A 19,052-nucleotide genomic window follows, 5' to 3' on the forward strand; every position below is an offset into this window, starting at 1 on the left:
TTATAAATATTTCAGAAGTGGAGAATGACTTGGCCATCTAGCTTGGCCAGTTTATAAGACTCTAGACGAATAACCTTCGGAACCTTAAACGATCTTTTTAGTTTTTGGCTAGACTCGGTGTTTGTTACCTCCGTTCTTTTAAGGACTGCGTCTCCTATATTAAGGACACGTGATATGGTTCTAGTGCTGAATTGCATTTCTTCTGGACTTCCTAAGATCTCAAGGTGCTTGTATGCACTTGACATTGATGATATCTCTGGACAAGTTCTTTTGCATTGTGCATTATCATAGGCCAGTGGTATCCTTGTCCAAATGCTCAAGTTAGTAAACTGGAATTGCGCGAGTATAAGGAATTACTTAGAACTCAAGTGTAGTTGTATAAGAATTGCCCTTTATCTCTATGATCGTTGACTTTTATACTGTATGATGACGAAATTAATTATAGTATTTCCTGAGAATCCGACAATGATATAGCTGGTTCGTAGATAAGGGATCTCGCTGGCTAATTGGTCGGGGATCTCATGATTACAGGCATAAAGAGAGTCTGCTGGATTGTAGCCACTAACAATATTTTCCTGTGAAGATTTGATCTATTCAGGAGAAGGTAAGTCTTGACGAACTAAATTGAAGCCGACCTGAAGTGTCCGATTCTTTTTTTCCCTCAATGGGATCAAGTATCATCTTATCAGACTCTTACCACATAATCCTATTTTCAAATGTCAGCATGTTGCCTTCTTTGGGCGATTATTATATAAATTTTTACAAAAAATATTTTAGAAAGAAATTATACTTTTAGAAGAAATTTGATTATCCACTAATTTCAAACTAATATCTATGATGGATTAAAAAATCTATAATTTTAGACGAATTAAATATAAAAAAATTTAAAACTTTAGTTTTAAAAATATAATGACTAATTTATTAATTATATTAAAATTTAAAAATTAAAATATAGTTTATATAATATAAAATTTTTCTTTTATGTTAAAAAGGATTTAAGCATACACGAGAATATTTTAAATATTTAAAATAATTAGATAGAAATGTTAGTGTTCTATTTTAAAAATATAAAGATGATTTATTAATTATGTTAAAGTTGAGGGATTAAAAAGTAATTTACCTATTTACACTAATCCGATTATTAAAGTTTTCAAAGATCCAGTAATGAATTGTAGTTATATCTTGTGACAATCAACCCGTTTTGCTAATAACCCAATAACGTATTCTCTCGAGCTTCCGGCGTAGCAAAGCATATCAAATCATCGGATTTCTTCTCAGGTAATAATGGCGTCATCAGCAATGGTTGTGGACCCCAAGCCCACATTGGAACTTCCTCCATCGATCCCTGCTTTGAGATTGGACCTCCAACAAGCTTTCGCGGACCTATCCAACGCCGAGGAAGACGACCTCTACAGCCGCCTAAAGTCCCTTCAGCGTCAGCTCGAGTTCATCGATATTCAAGAAGAGTATGTCAAAGACGAGCAAAAGAATTTGAAGCGTGAGCTTCTCCGTGCTCAGGAAGAGGTCAAGCGGATTCAGTCGGTGCCGCTCGTTATTGGCCAGTTCATGGAGATGGTCGAACAAAATAATGGTATCGTGGGCTCCACCACTGGCTCTAATTACTACGTGAGAATTCTTAGCACCATCAATAGGGAGCTCTTGAAGCCCTCTGCTTCAGTCGCTCTGCACCGGCATTCCAATGCCCTTGTGGATGTGTTACCTCCTGAGGCTGATTCCAGTATTTCTCTACTCAGCCAGTCAGAGAAACCTGATGTCACTTACAATGTAAGTCCAATTTTGCAATTAGTTTTTTCTTTCTAATTTTATTCTCTCAAAAGCTGAATTAGGTTTTTATTATTTTGTTTATTTATATTCTGGGTTATGTCACAATAGATTTACAATTGTGAATAATTGTTGCTAGAGATGGGGTTTGTTGAAGCAACGTGTTTCTTAGTTGTCATTCTTCTTTGTTTTTCAAGACCAAATACAGTCTTGGTGTTTTTGCTGATTGAAATCAATTAAATTTTCTTTTATTTATTCCAATCATTTTCTAGTTTGGGTTAGTGAGTGGTCGAAAAAATTTTCTGCTTATTGCCTTATTAGAATTTAATTCTTCATGGTTTTGAGCTGTTGGAATAGTCAGTAGCTGGAGAATGGTAGCTCTTGCTTGCTAGCAAATTCTGTACTGGTTATGGTTTGAGCGACAAGTAGGGTTGTGCTCATCTGGACTGCTAGTGACTATTGTTGGAAAAAAGTCCAAGAATTTCTTGCAAGTAGAGAAATTGTGCTTTCAAAGACTTTTTCCCCTTTTGAATGAATTATATCCCATATTATGTGGGTATATTTTCCATCTTGGTGGAATCTAGTGAAACTTGGTTGTTTCACAGGAAACAATAATTGGTCATAATAGAGATACAGTGGCACTAAACAATACATATATAAATGTAAAATTGTTAAAATTTTTATTTCCGATTTTTCTGAAATAAAGTACTTAAGAATTACTGGAATATAACCAAGGTTAAAAAAAAAGAGGCTCATTTTTCTGAAAACAAACTGGCAACTATCATTTGATGAGCAATTCTTTCCTAATTTGTCAATTTCATTGCTTAAGAAACCTTGTTTTGGTTGCATTTCTCTGCTTGGAATGGTGATATCATAAGGAGATTAAGTCCTGATCATTGTTTGATGGGTTAAAAACTAATTAGGGAACTTTATTGTTAACCCTATCTTATCTAGCAATTATTGATGGGTCAAACTCTTGCTTCTTGCTCTCTATAATGTGCATATTGGTTAGGTGATGAAAACCTGTTGCAGTCTAAGAAGATTAAATTAGTAATCATGTTAATTTATTTTTTCATCCCAAAACTGGAATTTCAGATTTCTATTAATTAGGAAGTTTATATTATTTAAGATTTTATAGGAAGTAGAATTTTATTTTATTGTGGAAGTTTAATTGATTTTACATTTGTAAATAAGATTTTGATTTTGTTATTTATTTATTTATTATGGGTTTTAATATTAGTCAATAAATAGCTATGTAATGTAGGTATTCTAGTGAGGTTTATTGTAATATTGTTGACTTGTTGACACTTGACAATTAATAAGATTTGAGAATTTCTTTTTATAGCGAATGTCTTTTTCTACCCTTGAAAATGTTTCCCACCCATTTGTTCCCCCTTGTTCCCCTGGTTCTACATTAACTTGGTGTCAAAGCTTGTTCTACATCAAAACCTTACTGTAAGCATTATGAGTTCTGGACAGTAAGCAATTTTTTTATCAACTTCATCTGTGTAATATTGCTATTGGAAGGCTTTGGTATGTATTTCATGTGTACATTTTCAGTTCTGTTTTTCTTTTCCAATATTCTTTAATAAGATTGAGAAGTTTCATTCTTTACTATCCTGGGAGCTTTTGTAAACTGCTACCATTAGAATTATTTGGTTTTATTTGTGAATATTTCAGGTAATTATTTTAGTTTTAAGAACCCTCCTACTCAATTGATAAATAAAATGGTCTATGGATGGTGCCATATATAGGTCCTTAATGGCTTTATTTTCTTCTTTTCTGTTCTTTTGATTTGGCAGGACATTGGAGGATGTGACATTCAAAAGCAGGAAATCCGTGAGGCAGTGGAGTTGCCGCTTACTCACCATGAACTATACAAACAAATTGGAATAGATCCCCCCCGTGGTGTCTTGCTTTATGGTCCCCCTGGCACTGGAAAAACCATGCTTGCCAAGGCTGTTGCTAATCATACAACAGCGGCTTTTATTAGAGTTGTTGGCTCTGAGTTTGTTCAGAAGTATTTGGGTGAGGTATGATTTTGAAGATCTTGAAGTGTTTATAATTACAATGTGAGAGAGGCCATTGAGTCTCTCCCTCCCTCTCGCGCCCCTCCCCCCCCCCCCCTCTCCAAAAGAAAAAAAAAAAGTATGTGATAGTCAAATTATGGGATTTTAAAGCAGTCTCATCTTATTTAATTGTTTATATTAGGACTTAAATGTGCTTTTTGTGTGAGGTTAAAAGTTTAGCTGTGTAGTCACTAAAACTACTAAACTAGTATTCCTGTTGGAGAAGCATTTAACCATTTCTCTATTGACCATGTTTTGGAGATGATGTTGATTAACCTAGTAATGGTCAACCATGCTTGGTGAAAATGTTAAAAGAAATTGGAAATTTTTTTCCCAATATATATCATTTACTTGACTAAAATAGGCTTAAATTACTTGAGTAAGTTGTGTCTTTTACCAAGTAAAAACTGTTAAATTTAGCATATACGTATATATAAACTAAAAAAACTATCATTTTTGAACAGAGTGCTCAATTGCAATAGAAGTATGGAATAGATTTCAAATTTGTCCTCTAACTTTTGACGAAGTCAGGACAATTTTCAAACTTTTTGTCTTATTAATTTACAAGATCATGCTCAAATAAGCATAATGTTAGACAAATTTTTTTTTCTCAAATTGTAAACAATAAAATATTAATTTCCATATTTGTTAAATACTTAAAATTATTCATTATTTTTTTAGAAAATAATGTTGTATGAACATATAAAAATAATATTTTACTTTTTCCAAAAATGATAAAAAAATTTAAATCGAAAGAAAATACAAAAATCAATATTTTATTTTTAGCAATATGAAAAAAAATAATATTTTATAGATTTTTTTTTCTAAAATAGGGCCTATTTGAGCATAATGAAAAAATTGTGGTTAATTTAGAAAAGAAGTTTGGAATTGTCTGGTTTGAAATTCTCTAAAAGTTGAGGGGCAAATATGAACTTTTCCCATAGAACTATTGCTGTCTTCTCTAGTGATTGAAGCTTAACTCCAAACTTTAACAAATGGGGAAAGTGATTCAAGAGGGCAACAATAGGAAAACTTGTACAGATGAGAATTTTCTTATATGAAATGTACCAATCTTGAGTCAAACTATGGAACAAATTATTTTGCTGTTTAAGGCAGGGAAAGACAGATATATATGTTAGTTTTCTTTATTTTAAAGTGTTTTGGAGATTAGAAATCTAGGTTAGATAGCGATAGTGCTGATCAAGATAGAGAGAGAAGGTGAAGTATAATGATATTTCTTTAACGTCTTTCATACCTCAGAAGCTCTTTCTTCTTTCAGTTGTTAGGAGTAATTATTCAGCATGTTTGCTGGTGAATGATATGCAGATTAAACATTAGCCATATTAGAGCAAACACTTTGAAAGGGATAAATTGTCACTAGAGTAACACACAGCCCCATTGATCCCAAGAGAAATGATCCCTTAGGAGGAACAATCATGCGTTGATGACGTTTAATATACTTGTAGTATGGATTTGGAAAATTATGAAATAGTATTGTAGTTAGGATATTTATTACTCTGCTAGGCAGATAAGTTTGTTTATTATGTCTAGATTTGTATTGCTTTATAATACTTTTTCTTTCTTTACTTTAGGGCCCCCGTATGGTTCGTGACGTTTTTCGCCTTGCTAAGGAGAATGCCCCTGCAATTATTTTCATCGATGAGGTAGATGCTATTGCTACTGCTAGGTTTGATGCTCAAACTGGAGCTGACAGAGAAGTTCAACGAATCTTGATGGAACTTCTGAATCAGGTGTGAGTTTACTAAAATTCTATGACGTAGCATTATACTCTTGCAGTCTATGTAAAATCACACTTTAGATATGAATTTTGTGAATATTCCATAAGAATGACTTGCAATCTGTTGACCAATATAGAGGTTCCTGATCAGGAGGATTCAGATCTTTGAAATTCTAATTAGGCTTGATTATAGGGATTTTATTCTTATTGTAAATATTTCTAATTTAGGTTGATTGTTCATGTATAAATACTCAAACCTTGTAAAGATTAATTCAATTGGAATATAATTAAAAATTCCTTCCAAAATTCTTCATGACTCTAGATGGATGGCTTTGACCAAACAGTCAATGTTAAGGTCATAATGGCAACAAATCGTGCAGACACTTTGGACCCTGCGCTTCTTCGTCCCGGTAGACTTGACCGAAAAATTGAATTTCCATTGCCTGATAGACGGCAAAAGAGGCTTGTTTTCCAGGTAATTCATTTACTTTTAATGTGGTAAACTGGAAATTAAGGATAATCATTACTGTGTGCATCTGAAATCTGAACCTTATCCTATTTGAATCTGTTCAGAGCATTTGATGACATTTTTTTTAGAGTTGAGGTTTGACGATATTTTTTTGTTGGCTCATCCTTATACAATATGTTAGCTTTGTGGACTTTATATGTTTCATTGCAAGTTAAATGGATGTTAAAGTTGGTTTCTTATTTATATTTATATTTTTTTTTCCCTCCTGCATAGGTCTGCACTTCTAAAATGAATCTCAGTGATGAGGTAGACTTGGAGGATTATGTTTATCGGCCAGATAAAATCAGTGCTGCTGAGGTTTATTCCCTCTTCTTACAATCTCCATATTTCAAATTTGTGCTGTTTTTATCATATATTTTTTTATTGGGTTACTTTGACCCAACTCCTTAAACTTTGGAGAAGATCTTAGGTACCATAGGCATAATGAATTACCATGGGGAAAACAATCAAACATACCTCAGGTTTCATGAATTAATTATGTGAGAAAAAGTGAAGTTGATTGCCAATTGAAAGTAAATTTTGGTTGATTCTATTGTTTTCTTTATATTGACATTATCATAAATTACTATATTCATAATTTTCTTGTAAGAAGCAAGAAGTGAAACACAGGATTTTTTAGCCTTCTGTCATTTCTAAAACAGCCACCTTGCGACGGCCATATCTGGAGTTTTACTAATGTTTTTTGCTTGATTCTTTTTCTATTTTTTAGTTATATGTTTCTAGTTTGTTTCTAGAAAATTTCTAGCTTGATTCTTTTTGCTTTTTTGTTTTTCTGATGGGTGGGGGTTGGGTGGGGGTCTTGAACCAAAGTGGAGAATTTTACCACACTTCTAAGCACCTTACCAAATCGAATTTATTTTACTGTTTTTGGTTTGGTTCTGGTTCTATACTAAGAATTGAATCAGAATTATATGGAATTGAGAATCAATTTTCTATGCATGTTCTTCTATGAAATTTTTTTTTTAACATACTATATACCTTCAATGCAATTGTGTGTGTATATATATATATGTTTATATTTATATGCAATTAAGGTTGTAATATATGTGTTATAATTAATATTATATTATATAACTTAAACTATTAAAAGTAATAAAAGGTATAGAAATGAAAGATAATATTAGTTTCTACATAATTCATAAAAAAATATTTATAATTATATTAAAACCACCTTATAATTCCTAATTATAAGTGCACTACTACATTTTATAATAAGCTTAATTTTATGTGTTTTATATTTAAATATTGTGTTGTAATATATGTGTTATAGTTAATATTATGTTATATAACTATGATTATGAAATATGTGGAAACTAATATTATCCTTCATTTCTATACTTTCTTTTAATAGTTTTAGTTATAAATATATTAACATCACTTTATCCTTCCTAATTATGAGTACACTACTACATTATATGATATGCTTATTACTTAATTTTATGTGTTTTATAGTTAAAGATTATATAATTAAGAAATTGCTTAAAGATACATGATATAGTAATTTTTTCATGCTAAATTATGTATACACCTTATAGTTAAAGGTTATATTATCAAGAAATTGCTTAAAAAGGTGTATTATAAGATATATTATGTATGTGTTAATGAAAAACTTTAATAGGAATTCAGATATTACTTCCCATAGAATCAATTTTATGAAATTGCTTTATGAATTGAAACCTGAACTGGAATTGAAGAATAGAGAATCAAACCAAACAGAGTTGGAACAGCGAAGAGTTATACCAAAAACTGAACCCACACCCATAATTGACGATATTGTTAATTTAAGAATTTCATAATCAAAAAGAAGTGAGAAAAGAGAGAGAAGATTATGAGAGAATATGAGCTTGATTTTTCCCCTCAAGCTAATAGTGTGTTTTTACTTGTGTACAATGTATAAATAAGGAAGAAAACAATACTACAACCAAAATTACATCAATAATTACGGCCCACAATCATGTCGACTCAAAGATAATCAAGGCTATTTACAAGAGATATGTCATTATATGTTAACACTCTTGGAGCATATATATATGCTCCAAGCTTGTTACAAATATATTCGATTCTAGGTCAGAGTTTTAGTTGGTGTTTGGTGTAACAATTTGATATATCTGCTAGCTGCTAGCTAGGTATCCAAATAGCTAAACTAAGGGGTTCGATAAGCTTTGAAAAAAACTAAAGGATAGCTGATTGGTAGCTAATATGTGACCTATCAGTTGTATTTTGAACTCTTAAAATTGGAGCGGTTTAATAGCAGGTAGGTGTTTTGATTTTATTTTTTATTTAGACTACATTGCTCTTTTTTAAAATTAAACTTTTTACATCAATAAATTATTTAAAATTATAATACATAATACATAAATTAAAAATACTATAAATAATAATTAAATTAGTTATAATATTCATTATTATATAATAAAAATTATACATGTGCATAGAAAACAATTGTATTTTAAAATTTTGTTTTAATTATTATACATGTTATATAATAAATTAGTACTTTTATATTTATTTCATTAAAATAATAAATTAGTGGATATTCTTATTAATCATTTTACATATTAATAGTAATAGTTATACATAATTTATCAAATACCTAAAATGTCTTAGTTAGAATCATTTATCCGCAACGAAGTATAATCAGTTATCCGCTATCAATTATCAGCTATCAACAACAATCATCTATTATATCTAATAGTTAAAATCATGCTTTTAGTATGGATACTTGATATTTGATCATTTGAGTTGAGAAAACTAGTAGTAATGCACCTTGACTCGATCTATGGCCTTTAAAGTGGCAATCCACCTTTGTATGCTTTGTTCTTTTATGGAAAATTGGATTTGTGATATGAAAGATAACGTGGTTGTCACGTATCAATTTCATTTGTCCAATGCCACCATACCTCAACTCTTGAAGAAGTTGCTTTAACCGAATAAGTTCACAAGTTGCCAAAGCCATAGCTTGATATTTTTCTTCTGCGCTTGACCTTGCAACTACGTCCTGCTTCTTACTCTCCTTGGATGTTTGATTCTCTTGAAGTTGAAGCATAATACAATACCTGACATAGATCATCTATCTTAAGGTGCTCTTGCTCGATCTGCATCAACTATTTGTGAATGACCTTTATTTTCATATCATAGACTTTGTCCTAGAGCTCCTTTAATGTATCTAAGGATAAAAATGACTACATCCTAACGACTAATACATGGAGGTTGAATAAATTGACTAAATCCTAATGATTACTACATGAAGATTGATGAAATTGACTAACCACACTGACTGCAAAGGAAATATCATAGTTGTGTAATCGTGAGATAGTTGAGTTTGCCAACAAGTCTTCAAAATCTATCAAAATCTTTCAATGGCTCTATTTAGGAATAAGTTTGACATTTACTCCATGGGAGTATCCACATGTTTGCAGTTTAGCGTACCAAACTCTTCAAGTCTATCCAAAGCATATTTCTATTCTTTTTTTGGCATAAAAGCATATTTCCGTTGAGAGCATAGTTGTGAAAGGCTCAAGGTGCACTAAGGCATAAAGGGGGTTTGGAGTCTAGGCGCAAGGTGCATGCGCGCGCTTGAGCAATGCAAGGTGCACAAAAAAAAATTCAAAAATTCATTAAAATTCAATTAATATAAAGCTAAATATAATAATGTGAAGTACCAAATATTAAATACTAATAGTTGAAACATTAATAAAAAGTTCATAAGTTAAAAATAAAGCCAAGTTTCTCCATTACACAATAAAACCAACTATTCAATCTTCACAATTCACATTTATCATTTACAATCACAAATTCATAATCAAATAATACATTATAATCTTTATTTGCTTGCTAAACTAGCTATCTATATTTACAATTCACATTTATAATCACAAATTTTTATAATGCTTGTGCTACTTTCACAACCACAATTTATGGATAATTAACATAAAGGAAAAAAAAAAAAACAGAAACATTAATGGACAGAAGCAGCAGGTTGGTGGCAAATGATGGAACTATGGAAGAGCAGCCATCGGCAAAATGAGCATAAAAAAGGGCTGCTGCAGCATGCTGGCAGCATTTCGGCAGTATAACAACCATAGGAGAGAAGGAGAAAAAGAGAGAAGGAAGAAAATGAGAAAAAAAAAGGGAAGGAGAATGATAAATTACAAAAAGAGAACAAGAATAATTTACCTGGTATGTTAAGGTTCTTGAGAATGAATCTTGATTCTTGAAGATTAATTTTCTCTTTTTCTTCCTCTCCTTTTTTTTTTCTCTCTTTTTATCTCTCCTACTGTTGTTGCTTGCTGCTGTGCTGCTGTGACGTCTTAAAGTTTTAAATCTAGGGCAAATTTAGAGCTATTTATACACATGGCGCCTTGAAGGGCACGGGGGTGCCTCGCCCGTGCCTTGCACGCAGTTTCAAAACCCCTGAACATATTTCCCATGTCTTTTTTTACTTGTGCAGAAACTTTTTGACAACCAGCAACTTGCCCTGGTGTATTTGCCAAATGCTGCTTCAAGCGAGCTATTCTCCCCGTTATTTTTTTACCACAAAAATTATAGGTCATTTCTCCTTTTTTTTCCTGTAGGAGTGGTAAAATTCCATCCAATATCTTGACTTGATTTATCAGATCCCCCTCTTGGCATTATCAAATGGTATACTGCAAAACAAAAAATATATTATTAAATTGGTGTGCAAATTACTTAAATTTAAATTTACTTTATGCAAAATCATTTAAATTATTTAAAGAAACTACTATTTTAATTTAAGAGAATAATTTTTAATATACTTAAAGCATAAAACTTAATTTTATAATAAAGTAAATTTGTAACTTGTAAAGTTCATGAAATTAAAAGATATTTAAAGATATAATCAAAATTAAGTTATATAACTTAATAATAAGTATAGATATATCAAATAAACATAAAATCTATAAATTTTAAACATTGTATATAGTAACTTACCTCAATTAATACCACCAAAATGATTGTCTAGGACAGATGCTTGAATAGAAAGTTAAGTATATACTATATAGGCCGCTCTTAAAAAATTTAAGAGAAATATGGCAATTTGTGGCTTGAAAAGATGAAATGGAGGTTGGAAATAAGTATGAAAAAACTATGGAAGAATTATGTGTGTGCTGGAGGTGTAGCTGGAGAGAGTGCTGGATGGAAGGAGTAAAGACTAAAGATGAAGAAAGACAAAAGACTAAAAAGAAGTAGTACTTTTTTTTCCCTTCAATAATGCATTTTCACGTGACATAGACAAAGGCCGGAGCTATAGCTGCCGGACTGAACTTCTACAAGTTATTTGAAGTGATTTGAAATAAAGGAGAGTATTTACCGTTGCGTAATGGCCAGATCGGCCATTATAGCAACAAATTTTTCCTGTCATTCTTTATCGGCCATAACAGCCACGATAAGCTTCCAAACTTGTAACAGCCGTTATTTGAAACCATGATTCTACCCATAACACCCAATGTACCTAATCTTTTGGTTTGCTTCGCGCAAAGCAACGAAGGTACATCTCAATAGCGTGATTCACTACTTCGGCTTGGCTATCTAATTGGGGGTGATATGCAGAAGAAAATGCTAACTTCGTCCCAACCAACCGAAATAATTCTTTTCAAACATTGCTAGTGAAAATAACATCCCTATCACTTACAATGGATACAAGTACCCTATGTAAGTGAACTAAATTAAAAAAAAAATTCATTAGCCATACTTTCGACAGGATGATGAAGAGGTAAAAAATATGCATATTGGGAGAAGCAATCAACCACTACCAATAATACTGTCTGGCCATGCACATTGAGTAAAGCCTTCAATGAAATCCATTGAAACATCCGACCAAATTTTTGTGTGGGTAACTGTAAAGGCTACAAAAATCCGGCTTGGTGCAAATTGGAAGTTTTATTTTTTTGACAAACCAAACATCAATCAATAAATTCGTGACTGCAGTCCTTCATGAGTACTGTTGTGTACGACACCAATAATTGAGGCAATGAGTGGAGAAGTGACCGAGAGATAAATTTTGTTAAAACCAGTCCATCATGCAACGACCAATCTGCCCCTGCCTTTCCATCTTTTATCTGTTGCCATTATTGAAATAAAGAATCAGTGACATCAATATCACCTCAAATGTCATCAAAGAAGAGATTAGTGGAGTGGGAAAGAGCCATACATGAACCTTCTGCATCATCCCTGTGGGGAAGGGCATAGGCCACCTTGTTAGTTTTGCCCATTTTATATTCAACTCCAAAATTAAATCCCATGAGTTTGTTTAGCCAATATTGTTGAGGTGAGGTGAGGTGGTAAGCTGTTGTTCAAAATGATATTTGAGGTTGAGGTTGTAATGGTCTGTCCGCAATCCGCATAACAAATGATCTACCCTATAAATAAGGACACTAATATTGCACTGCCTTTGCTAACATATTTCATCTCCCTTTCATAGGCTGCCAATTTTGAATGTTTGCAGTTGAAGAACATGAGTTTGTACTAAGGCTTCTTTTAATTTAGTGAAGGCCATTTGGTCTTCATCGTCCTTTGAAAACTGTCCTTTTTCGACAATTGTGTAAGAGGTGCAACAATTTGGCCATAGTCTCGAATGAATTTCCAGTAATAACCAGTCAAGCCTAGAAATCCTTGTGAAAAGCTGTGATAGATTGAGGAAGTGGCCATTTTGTGATGGCATTAATTTTGGAGGCATCAATAGAGACACGTGCAGTATGGATGACATGGCTAACATATGCAACTTGGCGCTCACCACAAACACATTTTGATTTTTTAAGAAATAAATTATAAGATCACAGTAATTGAAAGAAAAGTGTAATATAGTGAGTATGTTTAACCCATGTCTTGCTATAGATCAGTATATCATAAACAAAAATCAGAACGAACTTGCGAAGTTAAGGTTGAAATAATTCATTCATCAATGCCTGAAATGTTGATGGGGCATTTTTAAGGCTGAAAGGCATAATGAGAAACTCAAAATGCCCATGGTACTGGTAGGTGCGGAAAGCAGTTTTTCAACATCACTTGTTGCCATCCAGACCTGGTGGTAGCCGAATCATAAGTCCAATTTAGTAAAATATTGTGCTCTGTGAAGTTCATCCAGTATCTCATCCACCACTAGATTAGGAATTTTGTCCTTCACTGTCTTTGATTTAATTCATGGTAATCGATACAAAATCTCCAAGTGCCATCATGCTTTTTAACCAAAAGCACCGGAGAAGAAAATGGAGATTGACTGGCCTGATTATGCCTTGACATAACATCTTTGCACATTGCTTTTCAATCTCGTCTTTTTGTAGATGAGGATATCTATAGGGTCGCACCACTATTGGAGAATCAGGAAATAAAATAATGCGGTGATCACACTTTCATTGGTGGTAAACCTGCTGGTTCCTGGAATAAAGCTGCAAATTCATTTAATAAGTCCTCTAGTTGTTGTTGCTTCTTGTCTTGGCACCTAGAATAAATAAGTGGTCCAGGATCATATTGCAAGCCATGCAATGTAATTTGTTGCTGCCTCATTTCTAAACTCTTGGTGAGAGTTGCAAAATTTCAAAGAATTGGCCCTGATGTCTTAAACCGCTGTATTCCAAGCACAACATCACATTCATCCAAAAGCATAACAAAAAGTTCGATGGAAAAGAAAGAACCTGCCACCCTTATATCTTCCTTGCAAGTTCCAAAACTTGGAATCTTTTGCCCATTAGCTACTGCAACATGAAGACTATAGTTGTGATTGATAGTAGCATATAATCCCTGAGCTGCCATTTGACTTAGAAAATTATGTATACTGTCAGAGTCGATAAGAACCTTCAACGGACAGCCTCGGATCTTTGCCACCCATTGCATAGTACAAGAATTATAGTGTCCCATAATGGCACGTAGAGACATGCCGGGTACCTCAGTAGGTTCTTCAAATTCTTCACTTGTCTCATTGATATCTAACCAGAACAGTTTCTTGCATTGGTATCTCATGCTGTATAGTTCGTCACAATTATAACAAAGCCCTTTTGCTCTTCTTTCTGCCATTTTAGCTTGAGTCAATATTTTAATAAAAGGTGAGGAGGTGTTGGTGATCTTTGAAGCTGCTGTGGTCGGAGGCTGAATAGAAATTGAGGTTGGCAGCTTCGGGTTGTTCCAGGTTCTTTGTCTGAAATTTGTGTTATTCCCCATCTGTTATTTTGAAATCAAATGCTTGGGAAAAATTCATGGCTGTAACTAAGTCCGGTGGATTCTGCGTTTCAACATCCAATCGGATGCTCACAATCAAACTTGCAGTGAATAGATTGACTTGTTGGTTAATCTGGACAGTGGTGGCTCTTACTAAGAGACTTTGACACTTTTTCTAGTACTCCTTGATGGTCCCTGTCTGCTTCAAGTTAACTAATTTTCTCAATGGATTTCCCCAAAGAGGGGAACTAAACCTCAGGTTGCGGTATTCTTTTAAGTTTTGACAAGTCATTTTGGGTTCTTCCTACTGGAGAGCATTAAAACCATAGCTGAGCTTCTCTTGTCAGGTGAAAAGCTGCCAATCCGGTTGTCTGTTTCAGCAGTTCTTTGGTTCAAAAACAATTGGTTGCATTTGTGCAGCCAACTGAGCGGATCATTAGAGCCATTGTATACTGGAAAAACCAGTTTAGTATATTTGGAGCCATTCCTTCACTAGGCCTGGCATCCACCCTATCATTTCCCCTTGGATATTGATTCATTTGGTTGCTGCTATTTGATTCTATCTCTGGTTCCTTTCCAGGACTTCTGCTCATGGTCCCAAACGGTTCCTGTGTTTTTCGTGACAAACTCTGAATTTGGGCCTCAAACCGAGATTCAGCCTGTGCCACTCTTGCCTCATTTTGCGCTTGAACCTCCTGCAAAAGTGATTGTAAGTCGGCCTTTGATTGTGTTGAATCGCCCATGACAATTGGCTTTGATATCAATTGTTAAGTTCCTAGGTTATGGATTGTGTCACGGGTCGATGGAATACTAAGTTTGTTTCTGCTGTGATCTTGCCTTCATTCTTGTGCCTCTCTTACAGAATCTATGTTGGCTGTTGATTTGAGCTCGTTAGAGGGAGCCCTTACCTCAAGACTCACAGGGAAGAGAGAGTCTCAAATCTCAGAAGTATTTTAGAAAATTTGCTTGCTTTATTAACGTAAATTGACTTCTTAAATAGGAGAGATTACAGTATAGATTCCTACTGAAATGAGATAACAGCTAAACTAGGATAACAACAAATCCTTATGATAAATGATAGCAACAAATTCCGATCCTAAATAATAATGATAAGATAATAACTAAATTAAGATGACAACAATAATAATAAGATAATATCTAAATTAAGAGGACAACAATCAATCAGCTCTCCGCTGGTATATCTTGCCCACAAATTGCCCACAAATGCATCCATAACACAAGTATAGAAATTACCGAAGGGATCAACATTAAAGGAAGACAACTGCTGCTTAGCTGTTTGGAATTGTATATATTCCTTGTCTGCTCCAGTCAATGTGATATATGTATTGAGGGGCCCCTGTTTCTCAGAACAGTGAGTTGAGGAAAATAAAAGAAAGTGCTTGGAGGCTGAACAAAAGCTACTGGAATAGGAGACCTAAACCTTGGACAGTAGACCTGGAGTTACGGTTCATCCTCTATTTGTGGAGGAGGTGGGTAGGTGACGGGACCCAACTAGCTAGAGTCGTTTCTCTCTGGCATGTTGCCAGCGTGAAATGCCCGCCGTAAATGGGCTCATGCACCAGCGCGTGTATCGAGACAGAAATAAGGTGGTGGCACGTGGAGAGGATCTGGATGTTGGGCTTCTGTTATCTGACTCGCCAGCAAATCCTGAGTTCTTTTGGACAAGCGGTTAGACAAGATGCTCACCAGAGAAATGCACCCTAGAGCTGCAGTGCCGTTTGTCCAAAAAATGGCATAAAAGAAAAGGAGAGGAAGAAGAAATCAAGTCTTTTTGGGATCTGGTATCATGAAACAGAAGTGAAAAAGAGAGAGAATAGAAGATCATGGGAGAATATGAGCCTGATTATTCCCCTCAAGACTAATTGGGGTATTTATACACAGTACAAGTTACAAATAAGGAAGAAAACAATATTACATCCCTAATCACAGCTCCACAATAGTATCAAATCAAAGATAATCAAGTCTATTTACAAGAGATGTTACCATATCTTAACACACAATGTGCTGATAGTAGCAGCATACTGTTGATTGGATGTATCCTAACTTAAGACAGCACTAGCATGAAGACAAATGATTCTTAATAAAATTTTTTAACGCGGCATTGTAGATTATGAATTATACCTTTGCCTATGTCATGCGCTTGTTAGTACGTTTTAGAAAAACTTCAACGCTCCAGACTCCCATATATAACATTTCACTATTCTGTCAGGCTGGGGTTCTTATACTTGAAATCTTTCATTAATTTGGCCACCATTTGTAATTACCTGATTAAAAAGGCTTTCCTGTTTTCCATTTTGAAAGCAAAGAAGCAAAACTGATGTTTAGTTTGATGAAAAGGTGTCCATGTAAAATTAAAGCATTCCAGCCAAAAAAAAATTGCATTTTTTTGGGAAGTAAGAAATTGATTGCTATATGCTTTCCTCTTCTGAACTGTCAGTGTCGCCACAATCATAATCATCGCAAGCTGAGAACAGTCAAATAGGTAAAAATCCTAAACATATTCAAAATTGAGTTACTGGTTGACATGACTTTCAACTTCTCCAGAATTGCAGAATATTTGGCCTTTTATTTTCTGCTGATTTTGATTTTGATTTTTTATTGTTTGAATGTGGAATACCCTTTTCATGTTCAGCTGATGATGTAAAACTTTTAATGTCATTTATTTTGCTTTTTAAACTAAGCTGATGGGCAATAGAAATAAAATGTGAAGTAATGCATTTTGAAACATGCGCTTGGGCTGTTTTATTATTGAAATTAATTGTAGTAGAAATTCTTTTTTATTGATTTTTTGTAATTAGCCATTCTAAAAAGAGTTGTGCCATCACAGAGTCCTTGTAGAAGCAACTGTAATTTAAATGTTTTGCTGGTGATTATGGCAAACTTTGAAATTAAAAAACAACGGGAAGATATATTTAAAGAGGCAAATAGATGGTTGGTTTAGCGATCTGGCTGCAGATTTTTCAAAATCTAGCTTGTTAATGTGAATAATGATGGTATGTTTTGAACTCACGTTTTGCCTCGATTGATTTACATATTCTAATTCCTTGGCCCTTCTGCAGATTGCAGCTATTTGCCAGGAAGCAGGCATGCATGCAGTTCGCAAGAATAGGTATGTCATACTCCCTAAAGACTTTGAGAAGGGTTACCGAACCAATGTGAAGAAGCCCGACACCAACTTTGAATTCTACAAATGAGAGATACTAAAGCACATGGGAATGGCCTGCATCTTAATGGCATCGTCTTTAGTTCTGGGGAATGATTTTGTTATAGCTGATAATATTTGATTGTTGAAAAGATTCAAATGTCCGTCCTTCAATGTCAATCTATATGGTATTTTGGCAGTAGCTGAAGATGCACCCTTTAGAGTCGTTTCAGCGTGTTGGTGAGGAAAAGCTTAATAGCGCAAAGGATAGGTTCTTTCGTAGACATTTCCTTCTTTTTCCCAAGTAGTGTGTTCATTTTTTATTTGTTTATTTATTTATTCCTTTAGATACTCTCTTTTTTTTAAAAAAAAAAAACATTAGGTACTTTGTAAACCTATATGTATATAGTCTGTGTCTATACACATACGCACACACAAATGTTATGGGCGTTTAAATTTATTCAAACTATATATTAGAAGTTAAAAAATGCTAAATTTCATTATTTAGTTTAAATTTATTTTTTAAATTATTATTAAAAAGTGAATAAATTGAAATAAAGCAAAATAGTGTATCAGTAGTAATTTGTTTTGGGGTAATTTAAATCGAAAAATAAATTTTAATTTTTTTTTTTGTTCTATTGTACAGTTTGAAGCAAATTTGAAATTTTAGGGATGGTGGTATTAGTTGGGGGGTTTTGAATTGAACCGAAGGAAAATATTATATGGTTTTAATAAAATTGTATACAATATAATATTATCTAATTTAATTAAGTGGATATATGGCATAATTAATAATTATAATTGTTAATCGCTTTCAAAGTCCTCTAATATATTTCTAGTTCCTTAATACAATGTAATTAAGAAATGGGTAAAAAAGGATACAGCATATATAAATCTTTATGTTTTTCTTTTAATTTCTATTTTTATGTTAGTGATGTTATTGAAATGTAGGCATTACTAGTGCTGATATTACTATTTTGGATGCATTAATCACATTAGTTATAAATTATATGATTAAATTAGGGTTAAATATATCCTTTGAATTATTAACGATTTTCTGTTACACTTTTTGAAATAATTTTGTGACCTTTTTAAGTATTTGAACCTTTTAAAATCTTTATATTTAAGCACAAAAGTACACATTGACCGTGTTATTGATTTGCCACATGAGCGAGTATCACGCTCAATGACTGCTGCAATTTGCCAAATGAGTTTGTAAATTAGTTTCACGTGTCAACTCATTGACCCTTTTCTCTTGAAAAAGGAGGGCATTAAAGACTTGTGTTCATAGATTTCCCAAAGCTAAACAAATGTTGAAGGTTGAAGATTTTCTTTAAGAGTCATCAAAGACTAAGCTACCTACGAAGCTTATTGTTCTAAGAGAGAGTACAGATTGTTGAACATTTTTCACCACAACAGATTTATCGCGTTTGAAGTATCTATATACTGCCATTGATATCGGAAAAAAAAAAGATATTTTTGCACAAAAATTAGTATTTTTTTATTTCTTTTTATTTTCTTTTACAAATGTGGTTCTATACATGTGTATAAACTGCCATAGGTTTTCTCGGTTATTAAGTAGAAGATTTAAAATTTTTTGAA

At 33.3% G+C, this 19,052-nt stretch overlaps 1 protein-coding gene across 2 annotated transcripts; it reads left to right on the forward strand.

Annotated features, from left to right (window-relative positions):
- The first annotated feature begins 1,185 nt into the window (after positions 1 to 1,185).
- On the forward strand, positions 1,186 to 17,844 carry LOC110623475 (26S proteasome regulatory subunit 6B homolog). 2 transcript variants are annotated; one of them, XM_021768436.2, is made up of 7 exons: positions 1,186 to 1,785; positions 3,585 to 3,815; positions 5,444 to 5,602; positions 5,912 to 6,064; positions 6,332 to 6,415; positions 14,868 to 14,996; positions 17,368 to 17,844. In XM_021768436.2, the coding sequence occupies exons 1-7, from the start codon at positions 1,285 to 1,287 to the stop codon at positions 17,500 to 17,502; spliced, it is 1,392 nt and encodes a 463-aa protein (XP_021624128.1). In that variant the 5' UTR covers positions 1,186 to 1,284; the 3' UTR covers positions 17,503 to 17,844. The 2 variants fall into 2 exon arrangements, with proteins under 2 accessions (XP_021624128.1, XP_021624129.1); XM_021768437.2 differs by lacking the exon at positions 14,868 to 14,996.
- The last annotated feature ends 1,208 nt before the right edge of the window (positions 17,845 to 19,052 follow it).

Source organism: Manihot esculenta, chromosome 9, assembly GCF_001659605.2.
Source record: "Manihot esculenta cultivar AM560-2 chromosome 9, M.esculenta_v8, whole genome shotgun sequence".
NCBI lineage: Eukaryota > Viridiplantae > Streptophyta > Magnoliopsida > Malpighiales > Euphorbiaceae > Manihot > Manihot esculenta.

What these genes read in the sequence shown, in the direction of transcription:
- LOC110623475 (XM_021768436.2), top strand. Translation starts at nt 1,285, where the DNA reads ATGGCGTCATCAGCAATGGTTGTGGACCCCAAGCCCACATTGGAACTT. An exon ending in ATAAAATCAGTGCTGCTGAG is followed by an intron (nt 6,416 to 14,867) that starts GTTTATTCCCTC and finishes GTTCCTTTCCAG; the next exon opens with GACTTCTGCTCATGGTCCCA. An exon ending in AACCTCCTGCAAAAGTGATT is followed by an intron (nt 14,997 to 17,367) that starts GTAAGTCGGCCT and finishes GCCCTTCTGCAG; the next exon opens with ATTGCAGCTATTTGCCAGGA.